This window comes from Mixophyes fleayi, chromosome 3, assembly GCF_038048845.1.
Source record: "Mixophyes fleayi isolate aMixFle1 chromosome 3, aMixFle1.hap1, whole genome shotgun sequence".
Classification (NCBI taxonomy): Eukaryota; Metazoa; Chordata; class Amphibia; order Anura; family Limnodynastidae; genus Mixophyes; species Mixophyes fleayi.
Window position 1 is genome coordinate 72,039,147 of NC_134404.1, and position 21,995 is coordinate 72,061,141.

A 21,995-nucleotide genomic window follows, 5' to 3' on the forward strand; every position below is an offset into this window, starting at 1 on the left:
GTAAGAGCCCCCAGTGGGGTGGGTAGAAGGGCAGGAGGACCTCACGAAAGAGACAAGGAGCTGGAGAGCAGAGTTAAGGTGGTGGAGTACAGAAGGAGAGGAGGCCCTGCTCGAAGGAGCGTACAATCTAAGGGGAGGGTAGGACGCAATGGTAGGAGGAGGGAATGGGGAGAATGGAGGCTGAGACGGAGAGGAGAATGAAAAGGAGGGAGGTAAGAGGGGGACAGGAGGGAGGGCAGGAGGGTGGTAGGGGGACACTGGGAGGAGGTCAATTAGGTGGGAGATTGGAGGGCTTTAAGGAAAAGTTGGGATTTTAAGGCCCGTTTGAAACTGGACAAGTTGGGGGAAGTTCTGATGGAGCGGGGGAGCTGGTTCCAGTGGAGAGGGGCAGCGCGGAAGAAGTCTTGGATGCGAGCATGGGAGGAGGTAACCAGGGGGGAAGAGAGGCGGCGGTCGTTACCCGAATGCAGAGGGCGGAATGGAGCGTGAATGAAGATTAGGTTGGAGATGTAGGGAGCAGTGGAGTTGGAAAGGGCCTTGAAAGTAAGAGTGAGGAGCTTGAACACGATTCCGTAGGGGATGGGGAGACAGAAGAGGAGCGGCGTGAAAGGAAAATGAGCCGAACGGCAGCATTGAGTACGGAGCGAAGGGGAGCGAGATGAGAGCGGGAGAGGCCAGTAAGGAGGAGGTTACAGTAGTCCAAGCGGGAGATAATAGTGGACAAGAGCTTTAGTGGCATCTTGGGAGAGGAAGGGCCGAATGCGTGCGGTGTTGCGCAGCTGGAAGCGGCAGGATTTAGCGAGAGAGAGGATATGAGGGGCAAAGGAGAGAGAGGGGTCCAGGGTGACGCCAAGGCAGCGAAGTTGAGAAACGGGAAATAGAAAAGTTGAGAACGGTGATAGAAGTGTCAGAGGGGGGAAAGACAATAAGTTCGGTTTTAGTGAGATTAAGTTTGAGAAACCTAGAGGACATCCAGGAGGAGATGGCGGAGAGGCAGGCGGACACCCTGGAGAGGAGGGAGAGAGATCGGGAGAGGAAAGGTAGAGTTGGGTGTCATCCGCATAAAGGTGGTGCTTGAGACCAAAGGAGCTGATGAGTTCACCCAGGGAAGAGGTGTAAAGAGAGAACAGTAGGGGTCCGAGAACAGCGCCTTGGGGGACCCCTACTGGAAGGGAGGAGGGGGGGATAGATCCAGAGGTGGAGAAGTTACGGTCAGCAAGGTAAGAGGTGAACCATGACAGGGCGGAGCCGGAGAGGTCAAATGATTGAAGGGTGTGGAGCAAGAGCGGGTGGTCAACGGTGTCGAAGGCCGCTGAGAGATCCAAGAGAATGAGAACGGAGAAGTGGCCCCTAGCTTTGGCAGAGAGGAGATCGTTGATGACTATAGCCAGGGCAGTTTCAGTGGAGTGGAGGGGGCGGAAGCCAGATTGGAGAGGATCAAGGAGGGAGTGATCAGAGAGGTAGGTGGAGAGGCGGCTGCAGAGGAGCCTCTCAAGTATTTTGGAGGCAAATGGGAGAAGAGAGAAAGGGCGATAGTTGGAGAGAGAGGTGGGGTCGAGATGAGGTTTCTTAAGAATTCGGGGATATAAGAGCGTGTTTGAATGAGGAGGGAAAGATGCCGGTGGGAGAGGTGGGAGCAGGTGGCGGGGGAAAGGGAGCAAAGGAGGTGGGAGGGGATGGGGTCCAGGGGACAGGAAGACTGAGGAGAGGATGAAATGAGAGAGTGGACGTCTTCTCCCGTACTGGTGCGGAAGGAGAAGAGGGAGTGGTGGCTAGAGGGAGATTGAAGGAGGGTGGGGCGGGGAAGGGGAGGAGGAGATTTCAAGACGGATGGCCTCGATTTTAGAGGAGAAGGAGGAAAAGTCAGTGGCGGTCAGGGAGGAGGGGCGGGGTGGACAGGATGGTGTTTAAGGTGGCAAAGAGGCGGCGGGGGTTGGAGGACTGGGAGGAGATAAGGGTTTTAAAGAAGGATTGTTTGGCGAGAGAGAGAGTGGAGCTATAGGAAGTGAGGATGAACTTGAAGTGGAGAAAATCAGCCAGGGAGCGGGATTTTCTCCAGTGTTCAGCCGTACGGGAGCATTTTTGGAGGAAGCGGGTGAATTTGGAGTGCCAAGGTTGGGGTTTGGAGCAACGGGGTTTGACAGAGAGGGCCGGGGCGATGGCATCAAGAGCAGAGGTGAGGGTGTGGTTGTAGAAGGAGACCGCCAGGTTGGGGCAGGCCTGGGAGGAAAGGTGAGAAAGGAGAGTGTCGAGTAGAGGACAGAGTAGCAGGATCGAGGGCGTCTCAAGGTTGCGCCTGGAGTGAGTAGAAGTGGGCATGGGGAGGGGAGCGGGAGAGGAGGAGGAGGAGAGAGAGAAAGAGAGAAGGTGGTTATCGGATAGAGGAAAGGAAGAAATGGAGAAGTCAGAGAGATTACAAAGGTAGGAGAAGACTAGGTCGAGGGAGTGACCAAGGCAGTGGGTAGAGGAGGAGGTCCATTGTGTGAGGCCAAGGGAGGAGGAAAAGGTGAGCAGTTTAATGGACGCAGGGTCAGTGGGGTTGTCAATAGGGATGTTAAAGTCGCCGAGGATGATGGAGGGGAGGTCAGAGGAGAGGTGGTGAGGAAGCCAGGCGGCGAAGTTGTCGATGAAGAGGCAGGTGGGACCAGGGGGGCGGTAGATACATGTGGTAAAACACCCATCTTCCCAGGTCTATCTGCACCATTCCACTTCCATATTACACAGAAAAGTACTTTACGCTCACATCCCAACTGTCCCTATTTAACGGTACTTGCAGAGAATCAGGACTATTGTTCCGATTCCAAGACAGTTGAGAGGTGTGCGCACTAAGTGATGCCCCTACATGATGTGGCCACGCTCTAGTGTAGCTTGACCACACACCCCTTGTGAGGTGATCAGAGTTAAAAAATGAAGTTGGAAGGAATGATTTACTTTTTTTTTTATTAAAGAATTGTTTAGAGCATAGTAGAATGGAAGGAATCCGAAAAGATTGTCAAGGATCACTAATGGCTGGCATTTGTGCGTGAACAAACTTGATCATCACAGAAATGTCTTTATCCAAAGATGGAGTATAAAATCAAATAATGTATTCCTATTTACTTCCCTGCAAAGAACACAAAGGCAAACTGACCTTGCATGTTTTCTGTGTTGGAGTAAATTACGTTAATAAAAGAACAAGTAAAACCACTGACATTAATATTCAGCAAAAGCTGTGTATTATGAAGCTGAATCATATGTAGTTATGTATAATCACTCCATTTATTCTACATGTTCCCCTATGCTCTCACATCTCTGCAGCAGGTTCCCCTGTTAGATTTGCTGTGCAGAAATGCACTTTTGTTGATTTGTTGATACACATGGTCAATGATGTCACAGTAGCTCAAATGTTTTCAGAATCTGACTTATGACCTGTATAAAAGCCTCTCCAGACACCATCTTTCCAATGTTTAAGGAACTTCTACTACACACTTGCTGTGTAGTAGAGTGGGGAAGTAATACTATAGTGGGATGTCACACTGTTCCAGATTCAATTCCTGATTGGAAATGTTGTGGTTTAATTGTCGTTTAACATTATCGCTGTAATCTCAGTCACTGTCCTTGCAGTGGACATGGTTAACTTCCATCATTATTATCCAATGTACATTACAAACTTCTGTAAGCTGGAGAAAAGTGCTTTCAGGTGCTACATTTTAATTAACACAAACATTTGACTTGATGCATTTGTTTAAAAAACAAAAAAAGAAATCCTGTGTCTGGGACATAAAAGAGACTTTGGTTTATCCAGAGGAAGGGAAACCAAATCCACAGTGCAGCAGTTACCAGTTTAATATACTTTGAGTTCACTCCCATAATGCCTTCCAGTATAATTGCTACAGATAGCATTTCTTGTAAGGAAGGCATCCAATCCATGTTTGCATTCTGTTAGTGACCGTTCCATCTTTAGCTCATGTAGTGAGTAATTCTGCAGCTTAACCACCCTTACAGGACAAATAACCCTTTCTCTGCTAATGGTGAAACCTTTGTTCTTCCATTTGCAAGTGATGACTCCTAGTCCTCTGTACAAAAAGTTAATTGCACAAATCTTAGATGCAACCCAAATAATAATTATAATTATAGCCAAGGTTCTACAGTAGATTTTTCTAATTTAACTGTTCCATTCAATTTATTACTCAGGTGTTCTCCTCTGAACCCTTTTGAGTTTTCCTATGTCTTTGTTACAGTGAGGTGACCAAATCTTTCCTTATTCGATACAATGTCTGACTAATTTATAGAATGACAATACTATGTTTGCATCACCCCTTGTTATGCCGCCAAGCCTGGCACTGTGAGCCACCTCTCCACTTTGTCACCAAGTATTCCCAAGTAGTTTTTTATCTCTGTTTTTCACATCAATATACAGCATTATAAGGGACATTTATGAAACCTGTTGCAAAGAAATAAGTTGGTAAACAGTGAGATTTTAACACCTTTTCTTCTGCATTTTAAAATAAAGAATAATTAACAGCACATATTTGCTTGCTATGGACATCACTTTGCTTTGAATCAATTTCATAAATATCCACCTAATTTTTCATAACTATTTTTTGCATTGTAATGGTGATCAATGACTTCATAATCTGTAGTGTGGCCGCAACTTAAGGCCATATTGGAGCAAGTTATTGTCAAAACAAAGAAAAAATATAAAATTACAATTTAGCTTTCTTGAAGCATTTTAAAGAATACCTCCACCTAAAATGTGTGTGCGGAGGTTAGCCAATGTACCCCTAGTTAGTAGAATCATGAGGGTTCCATGCCAGGGACGACCAGTTCAGGAGAAATGGTTCTAGACTTTGCATTGAGAATCGAGAGAGGCAAATGGTGCTATATTCATTTTCTAATCATTACATCAACTGGACACAGTTATGCTGCTGTTAGACTGACTCTGCACTGTTTGACTTTGAATTAAATGTACCCATCACTGGGACAACAAGCATTTGCATTGCTGGCAGCTGTGAATACACCCAAGTTGCAGGGCTCACAGGTATGGATCTCTCCAAATCTAGATAGGCAGGGGAGAGACACATTTTTCAGGCTTCTTGTTACCATGTATTATGAAATGTTTGATGTTTTCAGATTGCTTCTCACTGAAGGTAGTTTCCTGCTGGAATTTGAGACGATATGCAAATGTATGCTTGTGTGATTGAGAAATAACCTGGCTTGTCATTTTAATTTGGCTATGGTTTTTTATTTTCTTGCTCATAATTGAAGGTGGTAACAGATTTCCTGTTTGTTTGTGAGGGTGTTCTTTCAGCAGAGCAGTTCAAGCTGTGGTATTATTGGTAGTCATAGATTTACATGAGGAAAACATTGCATACACTTGCTGGAAATGAAGTGTACTTGGATACAAAGAATTTGTTAAACTTAATGAGTCTGGTTAATCCCAAGAATCAATGGTTTTGTTTTCTCCTTCAAGACAAATTGGATAAATGTCTGAATGTTGGCAGAGACCTAAAATACCAGAGAATGACCTTGATGTAGTTGCCGTTTTTTTTGTTTTTCAACTGCACATATATGTAAATTATTTGTAGTGATTGCCAGTTGGATTATAGTTACTGCCATACACCATACAGGAATTCTAGTTATGTATAAGAACCTTGACAGACAGAGTTTTCGGATTATTTGATAGTGTCTAAAGATTAACTCTAGCTTTCCCACTGCCATTATAAACACAATGCTGAGTTCCTGCTTTATTGTCTAGGGTTTTACTTTTCTGTCTATAGTGGAATATGTTTCTGTATTAGCATTTTACTGCATGTTTTAAAGGGATTTAAAGATAATTTAATATTAAGGACATTTCATAAAATGTGGGTTTATGTATCTATGCAAAATGTTTTTTTTAAAACTATACCAGAAACAATCACAATGCTATGGTTTTTCTCTCCTCCTGTGTCAGAGATGGTTTCTTCAGACGTTGTTTGCTGCAACCAATCAAATATCTGCCATTTTTCTATTATTTACTCGCTGGGAGCTGTGAATCGGGCTACACTTTTGTAGTGAAATTGTATTAAATTGTGTGTGTGACTTCTGCCCAATTCTGAAATGTCTGCTTTTGTTTGCTTTCTCAAAGATGGTGCTCGAGGGCCTGGCTGGCGAGAACATCCAGAGCGCCGTAGGCGGTTCGAGTTTGATTTTAGAGAACGAGATGATGAACGTGGCTATCGGAGGACTCGAAGTGGCTCTGGAAGTGCAGAAGATGAGCGAGACAGCTTGCCTGAATGGTGCCTGGAAGATGCAGAAGACGAGACTGGCACATTTGACTCCTCAGGAGCATTCCTACCTTCCAAGGTATACTATCTAACCTTAATAAAAGAATAAGACATGCTTCTTCTACTGCTCTCCACTTCATATCATTTTAATTCATTTTTGTACATGCACTCATTCTCTATCAAAGTCAGTGTTGGCACAAATCTTAATTTAAGTTATAAGCGCATGTAGGCTCTTGTCTCTCTAAGCCCTGCACAAGCTGCACATCTTTGACACAGTGTGTTCTGTAGCCATAACAGTCCTGTCCCACTATTTCTTTCATCAGCAAAGAACACATGCAAAGTATGACATGAATTGTTCAAAGATGAATACTGCTCAATCGCTGCTTTCCTTCTGTGCTTAATGCTAAAGGAGGTACCGTGTTCACCCATCCTGTAAAACTCCAGTTATGGAGATAAAAGTTCCATTACATGGCAGCATTGTTGCATTTAATTAAAAAGAATATATATATAATTTATTGACTAACTTTTTTTGTATATCGCAAGTCAAAATGGGGATGGAGGGACTGTTTTCTGTATGAAGTAAAGCCATTGAGTACTGGACATCTCATTGTACTTTATATTTTTGGTGGTATACCTATAGATGCTCTCTTCCTTTTCAGTGTGTACAACTGTTATTTTCCCAGAAGGTGCAGAAGGAATCCATTCCTGAGGAACAGGAGCTGGATTTTCGTCCCTCTGTGGAAGGGGAAGATCACTCGGATTTGGATGTTAGCAATTTAGAGAATTCGAAAAAAGCAGATCTAAGACTGGCAGCAGAACAAGCAAATGAGATGGACAGAAGTGACAGCTTTGATGAAAGACCAGGTATACTGGATAGCGGCACGTTTTACTAAAATAATGTAAATGGGATTAAATACTGTGAGATGATGAGTTATTGGAAATCTGGTAATAAACAGATAAGTTTTTTTAAGTTAGTTTTATGTGTCTCAGATCCATTTTGTTTGTGTATTGGATTCAGTGCCCACATCTCTAGAGATGCACACCCTCTCCCCAGCAAAAAGGACGGAGCCTAATGCTGATCCGCCTGCACAGAAGAATATTACCCCCCCTGTTTCCAATAACAATCAGAAGGAAGTAAAACCCCAGACACCCCCTGCAGAACCAACCCCACTGAACCATAAAGAAGGTGAGAAATCAAAACCTGTCCATTGAAATGATGCAAGTGAGGTGTGTACATCAAATTGGACAATATCCTTTGAAATTGAGAAGCTAACATTTTTTTAAACCGTTGACGGACGTATTAGAAACTTTGTTAATTATTCAACCTGCTAAATACTAATTACCTTAATGTTTTTAGATATGAGTAACACAGGCACCATTTGTCTTCATTTACAATGGACTGAACTTTGAACTAAATTTTGCATATGTACATCTGTTCAATTTGCACATTTATTGACTTTTTTTCCCCATAATGCAATGAATAGGGGTGCATTCATTTTTTTCAACTTGTTCTCTAGCTGCTTCAAACACTTGGTTTAGAACTATCACATTTGTCAGTGCAGTATCGCAGATTTACAGCCGGTGGGACTTCCTCCTCTTAACCAGGCAGGGTAGCTTGCATGCGATAGTTGAATTAACTACCCCATGTAAAGCACTATTATTAGATTCATGCATACATCTTACACTCCATCCCCCTGAATCAGTGTGATACACTACTTGACCTAGTATTTGCCCACTTGCCCTTCTCATTCTCCAACCACTACCTCCTTTCCTTCAGTTTCACCATAACTCATGCTAAGCCACCTGCAACCAGTCCACATAACTTAAATGTTCTTGACCTGTCCCACTTCTCATCTTTTATGGAAACTACTCCTTTTCTGTCAGTATCATGTCCTGACATGATTTGTCTGTCTGTCTCTCTCTCTCCACGTAAACAACCGCTCACTTCAGCCCACGACAATTCAGCTCCTGCTGTGGCTGGAGGAAATCTTGCTCTACAGTGCAGCTCCTGCTACCACTGGAGGAAATATGGCTCTAATGCAGAAATCTTTCACTATAAAGACATCCATTCAACTTACAACACTGCACTTTCACTTGCTAATATCCACCCAGTCTTCTAACCCCTAATGCCTTTGTCACCTTCTACTTGTTTCTCTGCACACCATTGATCTATGTGGAGGTCAGCAGAGAGGAAAATGTGCATGGACAGCAAAGTATCCAGCTCCCAAGCCTTCAGAAGGCATGTTACCCACCTGGGATCTTCTGTGGTTTGGAGTCGGTCTGCTTATCTTCCGGGAAAGATAGCCTGTTGTGATGCCTCCCTCAAAGACACAGACCTACCAAGTCAGACATTTGCATCATCAAACTTTTAGGTCAATGGTTGTAACAGCACGGCTGTTGAAGCCATGGTCTTTATAACTAGAGGTTTCTCTGTCAACGTGATTCAGACAATGCCCATGGTTAGGAAACCAGTTTTCTGTCAGGAATTTACAGGGTCTTGATATGAAAGGAAGTAGTTTCCTACCTGTTTTAGTTTGGTTCATGTTCTTCTCTTCTTGCAGGAGAGTCTGGATGGTGGGATCTCAGTCTGGGTCTGACAGCCTTGCAGCGCCCCCTCCTTTTGAACCCTTGGATTCTGTGGAGTTGTTTTCCCTAAGGACTACCTTTCTCTTGTCCATCTCCACAGCAAGGAGTGTTTTGGTGCTGCAGGCTCTGTCTTGTAGGTCTCTGTTTCTCACATGTATATGCTGTACACCGACTAAGCAGCCTTTTCAGCCCAAATTGGTCGCCAAGTGCCATCATAATAAAGACATGGTGCTCTCAACTTTAGACCTGGGTAAATCTCTGGAAGAAGAGGGCTCTCTTCATATCCTGAACGTGGTCAGGCCTTGAGGACCTATGTCTACAGGACCTATGAAGTGCTTAGGGCAGATGACATCTTGGTGCTCATTGACTACAAGAGAGATTGGCTGGCATGTAAATAGACTATTGCTAGGTGAATTACTTTGGTAATTTGTGAGGTTTGCGTTGCGGGAGGACATCCTGTTCCTGAAAATGTGACTGCACGTTCTGCCAAATCAGTGGGTTCCTCTAGGGGTGGAGCAGCCAGAGCCTCAGCTGAGCAGTTGTATTGGGTGGCCGCCTCTCGGTGTTCTGGGATGTCCCCAGTGTTGCCAGTGTGTCCCATGTATGAAAGTGAAAATGAGGCTCAGTGTTTGCTTGGTAATTGTATGCTGCAGGACCTAGCAGCCATCTGGACAAGTGCATTATGGACCAGGAGTCCACCCCAAAAAAGCTGAAGGACACCCCAAGGTAAGCCCTTAGAGTGGGGTTTTTTGTGTACTTTTAGGATAGGTTACTTAGTTCCTTTATGTACTATTTGCAGTAACTGTGGAGCTTGTGCAGGGGAAAAGGAAATGTAAAGTGAAAAATCGTGTGTGCGCTTCCTGTGATGGCTGTTTGCCGAAAGATTGATCTGATCTGTTGTGTGTCATGTATCCGTGTAACGATAGGAGAACCTGGTCCTCCTGAACAATTCAAACAGTTCTTTTCATGTATGATCAAAGTGATGCAGGATTTTCAGGACCCAGAACAGGGAGCAAAGAGGGACAGGATTCCTATAGCAGAAGATATGGAGGAAATGAGGCCAGGGCCGTCCTCTGAAACATTCAGTTCTCCTCAGGAGTGGGATTCGGAGTCAGATAGTGAGGCTGAGGTGAAAGATGATCCTAGGATTTTTAACTTTGATACTGTGAATGTTATACTTAAGCATATTAACAAATCCTTAGGTATTGAGGAGCCAACAGTTGCGATTAAACCTCAGGATGAATTGTTTTCGGAGCACCAAGTAAAATCTAGAGTGTTCCATACACATAAGGTGATTAAAGACTTGATCGCTAAGGAATGGCAAGCCTTAAACAAGAGTCGTCCTAACATGGGGAGACTGAAGCGCATGTACTTTTCAGGATGAGGATATGCTGAAATGGTGCCTGGTGCCTAAGGTGGATTCAGCCATAGCTGGCTTATCCTCAAGGACCACTCTCCCGTGGGATGATGGGGGACCATTGAAAGATGCCATGGATAGGAGAATGGAGACTTCCTTCAGAAAATTACACATCGCCTCAAGCATAACTCTGTCTGGGATAGCCATGGCTTTGGTAGCTAGAGCCTTTAGGTTGTGGGCCAGTACTCTACATACAGATATTGAGGATAAGATAAATAGATTGTATCTTCTTAAATCCTTAGACATTATGCAGAAAAGCATTGATTTCTTGTGTGAAGCCTTGTTGCATACGATTTTGTTCTCTTCCAAGAGCATGTCTTCGGCAGTTGTGCAAGAAGAGCGCTTTGGTTACGTCCGTGGGCAGCAGATCATCAATCCAAAAGCCGTCTGACAACGCTTCCATATGAAGGCAGTTTCTTGTTTGGGGAGAAACTGGATAATCTAATGGCAATGCTAATTGTCTACCACAAGACAGAAAGGTGAGACATTTCTTCTTATTCTCCAAGGCAACAGTTTAAGGAATCCCGTGCCTATAGGCCAGGGAGACAATATTCTAGACACCAAGATAATATGGCAAGACAGTCCTTTCAGCCCTTCAGACCAAAAAGGGGGAAACAAGGACAGCAAATAACCCAATGACTATCTGCAGATCCAGTCACCACTAACTCCAGTGGGCGGCAGGATATCATGCATTGCAAAAGTTTGGATTCAGACCTCACAAGACAAATGGATTCAGTAGATGGTCCCCAAGGGATATGCCATAGAATTCCTTACCTACCCAGAAGGAAACAAATGTATTCAGTCAAGAAGTCCCTCATCTTCCTTTGAACAGCAAGCATTGGAGGAAAGCCTAAAAGGAGGCCTGGTGAAAACAAAAGCCATCGTACCAGTGCCGTCAAGCCAGGAAAATATGGGGGTTCTATTCCAGTCTGTTCCTCGTCCAGAAACTATCAGGTGCCTTCAGCATAGTACTAGATTTGCGGACTGTCAACTACTATGTGCAATGAAAACTCTTCCACATTGCATCTATCAATTCAATCCTCTAAGCAGTAGAAACAGGAGATTTTCTGCCGGCAATAGACTTAAAGGATGTATATTTTCATATTCCGATCACAACCCATCACCAGCAATACCTGAGATGTTGCATTCAAGGACGCCACTTCTAGTTTACTTGCCTTCCGTTATGGCATTTCCGCGTCTCCAAGAACATTCACCAAGGTCCTTTATAGTTGTCATAGCGGCACTCAGGGAGAGAGGAGTGGCTTTGTGGCCGTATCTGGACGATATCCTAATTTCGGCAAAGTCAGAGGAAGGGGCCTTGGAGGTTACATCTCAAGTTATCCAGTTTCTGCAACGGCCTGGTTGGTTAGTCAATGTATCAAAAAGCCATCTGACACCGTCACAGCAGCTTGTGTTTCTAGGAGTGCAAATAAATACAAGAACCGACACGGTCTGTCTCTCTCAAGAAAGATTGGACAAAATCCAGTCCTTGGCACACCAAGTTAAGATTCAACCCCGTGTTTCAGCGCGAGCGTGTCTTCGCCTCCTAGGAATGTTTTTCTCAACAATAGGAATCCTTCCGTGGGCAAGATGGCATATGAGAAATCTTCATGCAAACCGCTTTGCACAATGGGATCGTACAGTGGGGTCTCTAGATTCCAAAATCAACCTCTCAAGATCGCAGAGACAGTCCTTATGTTGGTGGGAGCTCCCAGGCCTGACAAAACAAGGTGTGATACCAGACTGGTGTGTCCTTACCACAGACGCCAGTTGAGTAGGTTGGGGTGCTCACATGAAGGCGATGGTCACACATGGCACTTGGCGAGACGAAGAGAGATTTCTCCAGGGGAACATCTTGCATATGAGACCGGTTTGGCGTGCGGTCCAGTACTTCCAGCCCCATCTGCAACCAAGCATCTAGGAGTGTTCTCCGACAACAGGACTGTGGGAGCCTTTATAAACAAGCAAAGTGATTCCAAGAGCAGGGCAATGTTGGCCGAAATAACCACATTAATGGCATGAGCAGAGATGAACCAGAGATCTCTCTCAGCCCTTCACGTAGCAGGCAAAGACAACGTAGTGGCAGACTACTTAAGCAAACATCAAGTCCACCTGGGAGAATGGGAGCTGCACAAACAGGTCTTTCAACTTATACGACGCAGATTTAGAACGCCAGAGATAGACCTGATGGCCAGACAGAACAATGCCAAGGTACCCCTCTTCTACTCCCGTCACAGAGACAACAGGTCCTTAGGGATAGATGCCCTATCAATGCACTGGAGCTTCAAGCTGGGTTACGTGTTTCCTCCCTTTCCAGTCATCCCTCAGGTTCTCGGTAAGAGAAGGTGGAGGTGATAGCAGTCCTCCCGGCGTGGCCGCGGCACCCTTGGTTTGCTGTAGCATGGAGAATGTTGCTGGAACATCCATGGCCGTTGCCAGTCAGGCCAGACCTCATACATCGGGGTCTGGTTCTGCATCCAAATCCAGACTCCCTTGGTTTGATGGCGTGGAGACTGAGCGGCGATTACTGAAATCCAAAGTTTTTTCAGATGAGGTAATAGACATTCTAATTCAGGCCAGGAAAAAGAATTCCTCTAATTTATTACAGGATTTAGAAAAAATTCATTTGTTGGGCAGGACACATGGCGAAGGGTCCCATGTCTGCCAGTGTGCCGGATGTGTTAGTTTCTCAAAGATGGTTTTGTTAAAGGACTAGCACCCTCTACATTAAAGGTGCAAGTATCTGCTCTTAGCATCCTTCTTGATATCAAGCTGTCATCCCAGGGTCTCGTCTTCCAGTTTTTTTCAAGCACTGAAAAGGTTGCGACCGAGACTGAGACCATTCTTAGCACCTTGGGACCTTAATATTGTCTTGGGACGCCTTAACAGCTTATCCCTTTGAACCATTACAAGAGATATCTATCAAGTGCCACCAAAAAGAGCACCTTCAGAGTCAACCAATCACTTTGGTTTGTCAAATAGGGGACATACATGCGTTATGGTGTGAAGAACCCTTCCAGAATATCAATGAAGATGAAGTAATTTTGAGGACGAATCTGGATTATCTACCCAAGGTTGTATCTTCCTTCCACATCAATCAAGAAATGATTCTGCCGTTTCTCTACTCTCATCCTACTAATAGTGAGGAAACACGTCTCCATACTCTAGATGTGGTGAGAGCTATATCTACTTACATTGTCAAGATGCGAAATCTTAGGAAGACAAAGCAACTATTTGTACTTCCTGAAGGTCCTCATAAAGGACATGCCCCATCCAAACCCACATTGGCAAAGTGGATCAGAGAAGTGATTATACAGGCCTACAGGTAGAAAGGGTGTGAAGTACCTAGGATACTGAAGGCATATTCAACTAGGGCGGTAGCAACCACCTGGGCACATAGAACCCATGCATCGGCAACCGACATCTGCCGGCTGGTCGTTGATGCACACTTTTTCTAAGCATCATCTTCTTGACGTTTGGGAGAAAGATTCTCCAACAAGCGCTGTAAATATTTTCTGTTTAACCGTATTAAGGTGTTGATTTTTTTATTGCCCTCCCGACTATTGTACTGCTTTGGTATATCCCATTGTAAGGGCTGCCATGGAGTAGGGAAAGAAAAATTGAGAATGTTATAGGACGGCTTGAGAAGTTAAGAGACACTGAGGAAGAGGAGGAGCTGCCTTATATAGGGACCAGGTGGGGCAAAATTCTTCCTGTCTACACTAGCTGATCAGGATATTAACCCATTGTAAGGGCTGCCATGACGTATTTCAAGGAAAGGAAATTAACGGTGAGTATAATTCTCAATGTTCTGAGTCCACTGAGGGACACTTTTACACTCTTGTTCTGTTTTGTCCTTGGAAACTAGTCTCTGATAATGACCTGCCAGTAAGAATTCCCCACTATGCTCTCTTGCCCAGCTTTCAAATCTTTATGCAGTCTCTGGAAACACACCTTTTTATTATAGCCTACCCTATTGTCACCTATGCTACTCGCCCTATACACTCTCCACTCCGAGCCACACTCTCTTCAGCTTTCATGAGCAGGGCTCTCCCTAGAATTTGTTTTCACATTTGCGTTTATTTTGTCTACTTTGTACATTTCTGTTTTTATGTATGCTCTGTCTTCCCAATATTTCACCCGTGCAAAGCATTATGGTGCCTTACTATTATTTTTTTTGTTTTGTAACGGTTATCAATGCAGTTTGCATCGGTTCTATTACTAATACCAATAGGGCAGATCTACTTGTAGATGTAACCAGCGGAGACGATTAGGATTCAACAGACATGTTTAAAAAATAAAAATTAAAGGAAATTCCTGTATATTCTGCCCCCATTATGTACTAAAACCAGGATTTATATTACGTATATTTTGGAGAGTACTAGGTAAACTATGTATTTCAATATGTTGCCAAAATAAATAGGGTGTCCTAAAAATAAAGCAAATATATACATTGTGTGTGTGTGTATAATACATATGTGTGTGTATATAATACATATGTGTGTGTATATAATACATATGTGTGTGTATAATTTTGCTTTGATAGCTGATGTATAATTTAAAAAGTTATTCCCATGAACCAGGCACAAAACTATGAGAATGGCTTCATTCATTGTGGGGTTAAGAGTAAGCAAGTCATATGTGGCATTCTTATCTTGTATATATTATATTATAATATATTTATGATACTAATATATATATATATATATATATATATATATATATATATATATATATATATATATATATATATATATATATATATATATATATATATATATATATATATATTTATTTTATTTTTTTTTATTTATTTGTATCATTTTCTTCTTTTTTTTTTTTTTTTTTTAAAAACAAATGCATGACTCTATGCCCTATTTTCCGCTTACAGTGCCTAAATTCAGCGAACACTTACAAAATGACTCCCTAGACTCTGATTCTACAAGTGCCCATTTTCTCCCTCGTCCTAACCATGCTAATCTCTTTAGCAATAAGCAGCAGCCAGGGGCGGATCTAGAAAACTACTGTACCCGGGGCGATTTAGGGGGGGCGATTTAGGCCCCGCCCCTTTCTAACAGTTTAGGCTGCCGACGGCTGCACATTATGTGCAGGTCCGTCCAGCCGTGACAGGCAGGGACAGTGTGCTGCCCGGCTGCTCTGATTGTGTTTTAAACACAATCAGAGCAGCCGGGCAGCACACTGTCCCTGCCTGTCATGGCTGGACGGACCTGCACATACTGTGCAGCCATCGGCAGCCTAAACTGTTAGAAAGGGGCGGGGCCTAAATCGCCCCCCACCCCCCTGGATCCGCCACTGGCAGCAACTGAAGTAGTCTTCACTTTTAAGCAAGCTTTTCATATGTCCTGAAATCCTATTGAATCCCAAAGTTTGTCCATACAGACTACCCCAAATGTGCTTAATTCAAAATATCCTTTAATCTGAGCACATTCCTACCAAACTACTCCTTATACTTTTAAATATTTTATAAATACCCCTTAGTTTAGTATTTTATAATATTTACTAGTAAAGGTTACATTTATTTTTGTTATATTTAAGACTAAACTAGGGGAGGCATAGTGGTTAGCATTGGTAAATCAAAGTGCAGGAATCTAGTTTCTATTTCAACCAGGGCACTTATCTGTGTAGAATTTTGTGTGTTCCCCACTCCGCTTTCCTCCCACAGTGTTGGTGTGTGTGTTTTATTGTTTTATTTTTGTTTTGTTTTTGTGCTTGTGTTATAGAGAATGTAGACTTTATTGGAGCAGGGACTGATTTGAGTGACTTAACATGCTCTAAAAAGTTCTGCGAAATATGGTCGTGTTCTATAAAGTTTAATAATAAAGTACCCCTTCATTCTATCTGAGGTACACATTTCTTAAGTTGATAACTGATGATTTAGACCAATCTTTCAGACATTACAGTACTGATATTGTCTTGTCCCCAAAATCACATGTAACAGTTATTTTATTCTTGTTCAGCCTAGTTTCCCAAATTAGAGACATGGAAACACCTCCTGGGTTGTATCCTCCAAACAACGTGTGAGACATGGACACACCTCCTGGGTTGTATCTACAGTTATTTTTCTCTGAAGGAGAAACTTTCTTTTTGAATATTGTTTAATTGTTTTGTAGTTAGTCCTTCTCTATCCTTTTTTACTTTTTCAAGCTGCCAAGTGGTAGCCACGTGGCAATAGTTATTAGTTAAATTGTCCCTAATGTTTATTGCCCAACTACATTTTCAGAGGTTTTTGCATATTAATTGTTTAACTTTGTGTTTCTGCAGATTCTGCTTCACATGGTTCCAGAGGTTCACCTGAGTCGACAGTTTCTTGTATGCCTCAATCCCAATCTCCTGTATTTAGCCAAAGCACTGCTGCTCAACAAGTCAGAGATCATCATCAAGGATCAGTCATTCATTCCTCTCCTCCTCTCCAGATAGACACTTCCTCGGGGCCGGCTTATCCTTCAGTTTGTGCTGCACCCGGTATGGGTGTACTCCACCCCGATGAAGAAGATGGACTAGAACATCTAGAACAGGTAAAAGCCTGGAAGATCAATCACATTGGGAAACGTTGGACTTTCCACAGGAGTCTTCTTAACTATTTAGTTTGTTCCCATCTTAATTTAATTCCCTATGCTGCTTATGTATATGAAGCAGCAAACATAATTTAGTTGCTGATTAGTAATGAATAATTAAACATTATTGGGGGTTACTGTCCACCGATTTTAAGGTTGTTACTAATAAGTAATTCTTACACTACAGCAGGCACAACAGTTGGTGGCGTACCTGCAGGACGGGACGCTAGATGATGATAGGTTGACAGGGAAAGCACCAGAGCACAGAATGAAAGGACCTTCTCTAGACAACCAGCAGAAATGGTACTACAAAGATCCACAGGGAGAAATCCAGGGTGAGTGTTGCCCTTGTGAAGAGTGTCTGCCTATTACTTAAATATTGTAGAGGGTTAGGTTTGTTTTGAGTTTTGCATTTCAACATACAATTCTTTATTTCATAGGTCCTTTTAGTAATCGAGAGATGGCGGAGTGGTATCAAGCTGGATACTTTCCTATCACATTGTTGCTAAGAAGAGTATGTGACGAGGCCTTTCAGAACCTTGGTGATCTAATTAAATTATGGGGCAGAGTTCCATTCATCACCCCCACAGCTCCTAGACTAGTAAGTGACCTTCCCTCTCTCCTTACTGATTAGAAAGGTCGTTTCTTACAACACAGTATTTATTTATTTTAATCTCCCTTGTGCATAGTTGAAGCATCTTGTAGTTATGAAATATTAAGAAAACAGTTACTGATTTGCCCATAACACAACCTCTTCAACTTTTTAAATCAGTCACAAATAAATCACAACTCTTATATATTGGGGCTACAGCATATCGATGCCGAGAAGCCCGACAAGATTTACCCCGACCTGAGGACTCCGAAGGGCTGCTTCCCGACCATCACCAATAACAACTCTTCTTTACACCGACTTCAGCCGATGATGAAGTAAGAAGGCGGCTACACTTGATGACGTCATTGAACATGCCGACGCGATTATCGCTGTTAAGGGGGTAATGTAAGTATGCACCCATGTGCAATGTAGTTTTTAAAGGCTTCCACATTGTACATGGGTGCATACTTACATTACCTCCTTAACAGCGATAATCGGGTCGACATGTTCAATGACGTCATCAAGTGCAGCCGCCTTCTTACTTCATCGTCATTGGCTGAAGTCGGTGTGAAGAAGAGTCGTCATTGGTAATGGTCGGGAAGCTGCCTTTCGGAATCCTGATGTTGGGGTAAGCCTTGTCGGGGTAGGCAGCATCGATATGCTGACTACCACCGATTGTAAAGGATGTTTGTGCAAATAGGTGAATAGCTTACCCTCTGTAAATTGAATGTAATGATGCCATTCATTTCTATTGTTTAAATGTGGAAATAGTGATCAATTTACAGTGTTTAACATAAATAATTGAGTGTACAGCTAGCCACTGCAGATATTGGAAGATAATATTGCTATCTCTATATTAAACAATGAACAAAACTACATACTCAAACAGCGCTGTGCAATAGTTGATAATAAGAACATTTTACTCTAGTAGTTTATGTAGTCTTTTCTAGTAAATAGCAAAGTAATATATAAAAATGAAAGGGGGTGGGAAGAAGTAACACAATAGTAATTCAAGCAGCAACAATCATTTGCGAATGATCAGACATATAAAATTGCATCACATTACATTCACATTAAATACAGAATCAGAATAATGAGAATTACAGCCTGTATAGTACCGTTGGGAAAAGGACCAATGTTGTATGGAACCTTCCGCAATTAGTCCTCCTTAGGACACCACTTATCCCCACATAAAGTTATGGCCAAATTACAAGTCCTGGAAATGGGGTCCAGCTGTTATAGTGGGAGATGTGTCAGGATATCGCCATCTAATAGTCAATGGGGGCCGCTGTTTCTAATAACGAACACTTATTTGGCTGGTACAGTATAATTGTAGCTCCTCTTCCATTCAGCATGTAAGAAGCATATTATCAGAGCACCACAGCAACGTGCACCCCGATGTTCCCTCCAGAATAGCCTCTAGATGGGAAACAAAGCTGTGTTGTTTCTCTTCCACCTTACGTAATGCTGCATAGGTTTTTTTTAGATATGTGGGTATAAGTCCTATATGAATTCTCCGTTAATGCAGAACACTGACTCGTTTTGTCCAGTAGATGTGGCCTTTTTCAAAGGTGGTCACTGTTGGTTTGGCAATCTATAAATTCATGTGGGTTGAGTCCAATTAAATTATTCCATCTTTGTAAAAAAAAGTGTGATCCAGAGATTTATATATCAATTAATGTATGTTCAAACGGATGAGAACTAACCACGAAAGTTCCATAAAACATCGTCCCTTTTTCGCACGCTGCTGTAAAGGCTGAAATTACCGTTATTTTGATTATTAATGTGACTGTAATGTGATTTTATGTCTGATCATGCACACATTTTTCCTGCTTGAATTATAATTGAGTTTAGATTGGGTTTCTCGAATGCCTTGGACAATATGCTAATTGGTTGTCTTTTAGCTAGTAATATTGCAATAAATGTGTGTGGTGGGTATTCTATATTTAATTCCTTTTGTTTGTAGACTCAGCCATGATGTATTTAATTGTTTGTTTTTTAAATTATTTTTCATCGCCATTTTTTTTATTTAGACTTTTGGTAATCCTTGAAGTCTCTTCTAGCAAATACCAAAGTAACATTTTCTTAACTATTCCACAGCGCTGGTTTTGTATATAGTTATGTGTATATGTGTGTAGATATATATTATATCCGTATATCCCTCCTGGTATTAGGACTTTTGTATTTATTTATTCTTTAAATGGATTTCAAGTCTTAATTTTGCTTTTTCTTTAACCAGGGAGATTTGGGCCCTGAGCATTTAGGCCGTCACCAGGAGATGACCGCCCTATACCAGTTACAGCAACTGCACTACCAGCAATTTCTTATACAGTAAGTGTTTGTCCATTGGATGTGTACTGTATGCATATATCTGTTATTACTTAAGGGGATGAATTGTTTCCACAAATCCAAAGCTCACTGGAGAGGGATTGCCTTTCAACGAGGGTACGCACTGCTATGTTTCCATTTCTCTTACATCCATCTGGGGGACACTCCTTAACCATGGGGTTGAGTCGGGGGGAGGAGTCTGGCACCCAAAGAGTTAACTTTTTTCAGCTGACAGCATATCACCACCGCCAATTCCCCACATACCTCAGTTTGAATTGGGTGCCCTTGGAAGCACCTGAAGAGCTCCAAGAGAGACCGTGAACAGGGTTCACTGGTAATAGGTTTTATCCTTTTCTTTTGCAGTTTTTTTCTTTTGATAGCAGCGAGAGACTCCGTGCACAACGGAGCTGACTCGTGGGAGAAGCGCCTGACAGAGAGGGTGAAACGCTTCTCACAGCGGGAAGCAGTCGGCAAGAGACTCTCCCCGCTGATGCAGGACGGGCGCTGCCATTAGGCAGAAAGCGCCTTTACTGCTGAGGTTCCCCCGGAAGCCAGCTGGAGTATACCAAGTTCCTCCTCCCATGGGGATGGCAGTGAATTCCTGAGGATGGCGCGCTATTGATAGCGCTAGCGGGGAACACATTCTAACAGGTTTTCCCCTAATATAAGAGAGAGGGCAAAACGCTGTTAAAGTAAATAACACAGAAGGAGAGCCAGTGGAAGGGGAATGTGTTTGAGGAACAACGCTTCCCCCCCTGCTGAGTGAGCACATGGAAGATCCCTTTTTGGCGCCAAGCTTCAAAAGGAGGACAGTTGCAGCAGTCATTTGAAGAGAAGTGCATTGTTGACACATATCTTCCCCGCTGAGTATCACTTTTATTTCTTCTGTATGTATGTGTGTGCATGTGTAGACATGTATATTATAAGACAATGATGTGTTGAGAGAACTGTTGTTTATGAGAAAACTATAAAGTTCTCCAAGCCTGTCTTATTTAAATCAGAAATACTATGATATGTTAATATAACCTAATATGTATTTTCTGATAATTTGGAGAAGTGTTTGTGAATTTTGAAACGTGATTCAGTTTTTATTATCTTGTGATGGCAGATAAAAGCAAAACACGTACCAAACATAATGTCTGTTCAAAATGTAATGTTAAATGAACAAGTGAACGGCTGGATCAGGGGGGGCTCTGTGCGGCCTGCACTGTGGCTCCTGTGAAACAGCCTATAGACACCTCCACCATAACGGCAGATCCTCCTGAGTGGGCGGCTGCCTTAACACAGGGAGTTAATACCCTTGTAAATCTGTTATCTAAACCAGTTGAGATCCCATCTACATCTGTGGTTTCTCAGGGTATAACAGTAGGAATGACAGATGAGTCATTTTCCCCAGGGGTCGGTTTATTTCCCTCCCCAGCCCTCCCGGGGGTTTCCCAGATGGGAGAGGTGGGTTGGTCAGCGGTGGCTTAAGGCCTGGACCGGCTTACCCATCTACTGGAGAACCCCAGACACAAGCGTAGTGTTAAAAGACGTAGACAAACAGCTAAAGCGCTGTGGTCAGTGTCAGACTCTGAGAGTTCCTCAGAGGAGGAGGGGGAATTGTTGGACGATTTAGATGTGTACATTATAGAGTCAGAAGGAAACTCTAGGCACCAGGGTATGGACGATCTGGTAAGAGCAGTTCGTCAGACCCTGGGGTTTGCTGAAGTAGAGGAGACGAAGTCCTTGGACCGCTCCCTCTTTAAGAATTCTTCTAAGCAGGTGGTCAGGTTCCCTCCCTCAGCCGAGTTGAGGGATATTGTAGAGGCCTCTTGGAAATATCCAGATAAAAGGTTCTCTATGCCAATGAAGTTTGGCTTATTGTATCCCCTTCAGGAGGAGGATATGACCCGTTGGGAACAGGTGGCAAAGGTGGATGCACCTGTGGCGAGATTGGTTCGTCAGACTACACTACCTGTACCCGGGTCAGCGACCTTACAGGACACGACTGACAAGAAATTAGAATCCCTGCTGAAGTCGATCTTCTCGGCCGCCGGTATTAGCCTCAGGCTAGCATTGTCCTCTACCTGGGTAGCTAGGGCCATGGAAGTCTGGGCAGGGCAGTTAGAGACTGCCTTGCAGGATTCAGATTTACTGCCTCTGGCCATGCTGCTAAGGGAGGCAGCAGGCTATGTATATAAAGCGACCCATAATTCGGCCTCCATAGCTTTGTCTATTTCAGCTACAGCTGTAGTAGCTAGAAGGGCGTT

At 43.2% G+C, this 21,995-nt stretch overlaps 1 protein-coding gene across 10 annotated transcripts in view; it reads left to right on the forward strand.

Moving 5' to 3' along the window:
* GIGYF2 (GRB10 interacting GYF protein 2) overlaps nucleotides 1-21,995 on the forward strand; it is a 135,680-nt gene that overhangs the window by 84,058 nt on the left and 29,627 nt on the right. For 5 of the 10 annotated variants that reach the window (XM_075201728.1, XM_075201729.1, XM_075201730.1 and 2 more), the window contains 7 exons: nucleotides 6,107-6,324; nucleotides 6,905-7,109; nucleotides 7,264-7,431; nucleotides 16,531-16,784; nucleotides 17,011-17,158; nucleotides 17,264-17,424; nucleotides 19,655-19,746. In XM_075201728.1, coding sequence (XP_075057829.1) covers nucleotides 6,107-6,324; nucleotides 6,905-7,109; nucleotides 7,264-7,431; nucleotides 16,531-16,784; nucleotides 17,011-17,158; nucleotides 17,264-17,424; nucleotides 19,655-19,746 — 1,246 coding nt within the window. The remainder of the gene's footprint in view (nucleotides 1-6,106; nucleotides 6,325-6,904; nucleotides 7,110-7,263; nucleotides 7,432-16,530; nucleotides 16,785-17,010; nucleotides 17,159-17,263; nucleotides 17,425-19,654; nucleotides 19,747-21,995) is intronic. The other 5 variants (XM_075201731.1, XM_075201733.1, XM_075201737.1 and 2 more) reach the window with 2 other exon arrangements.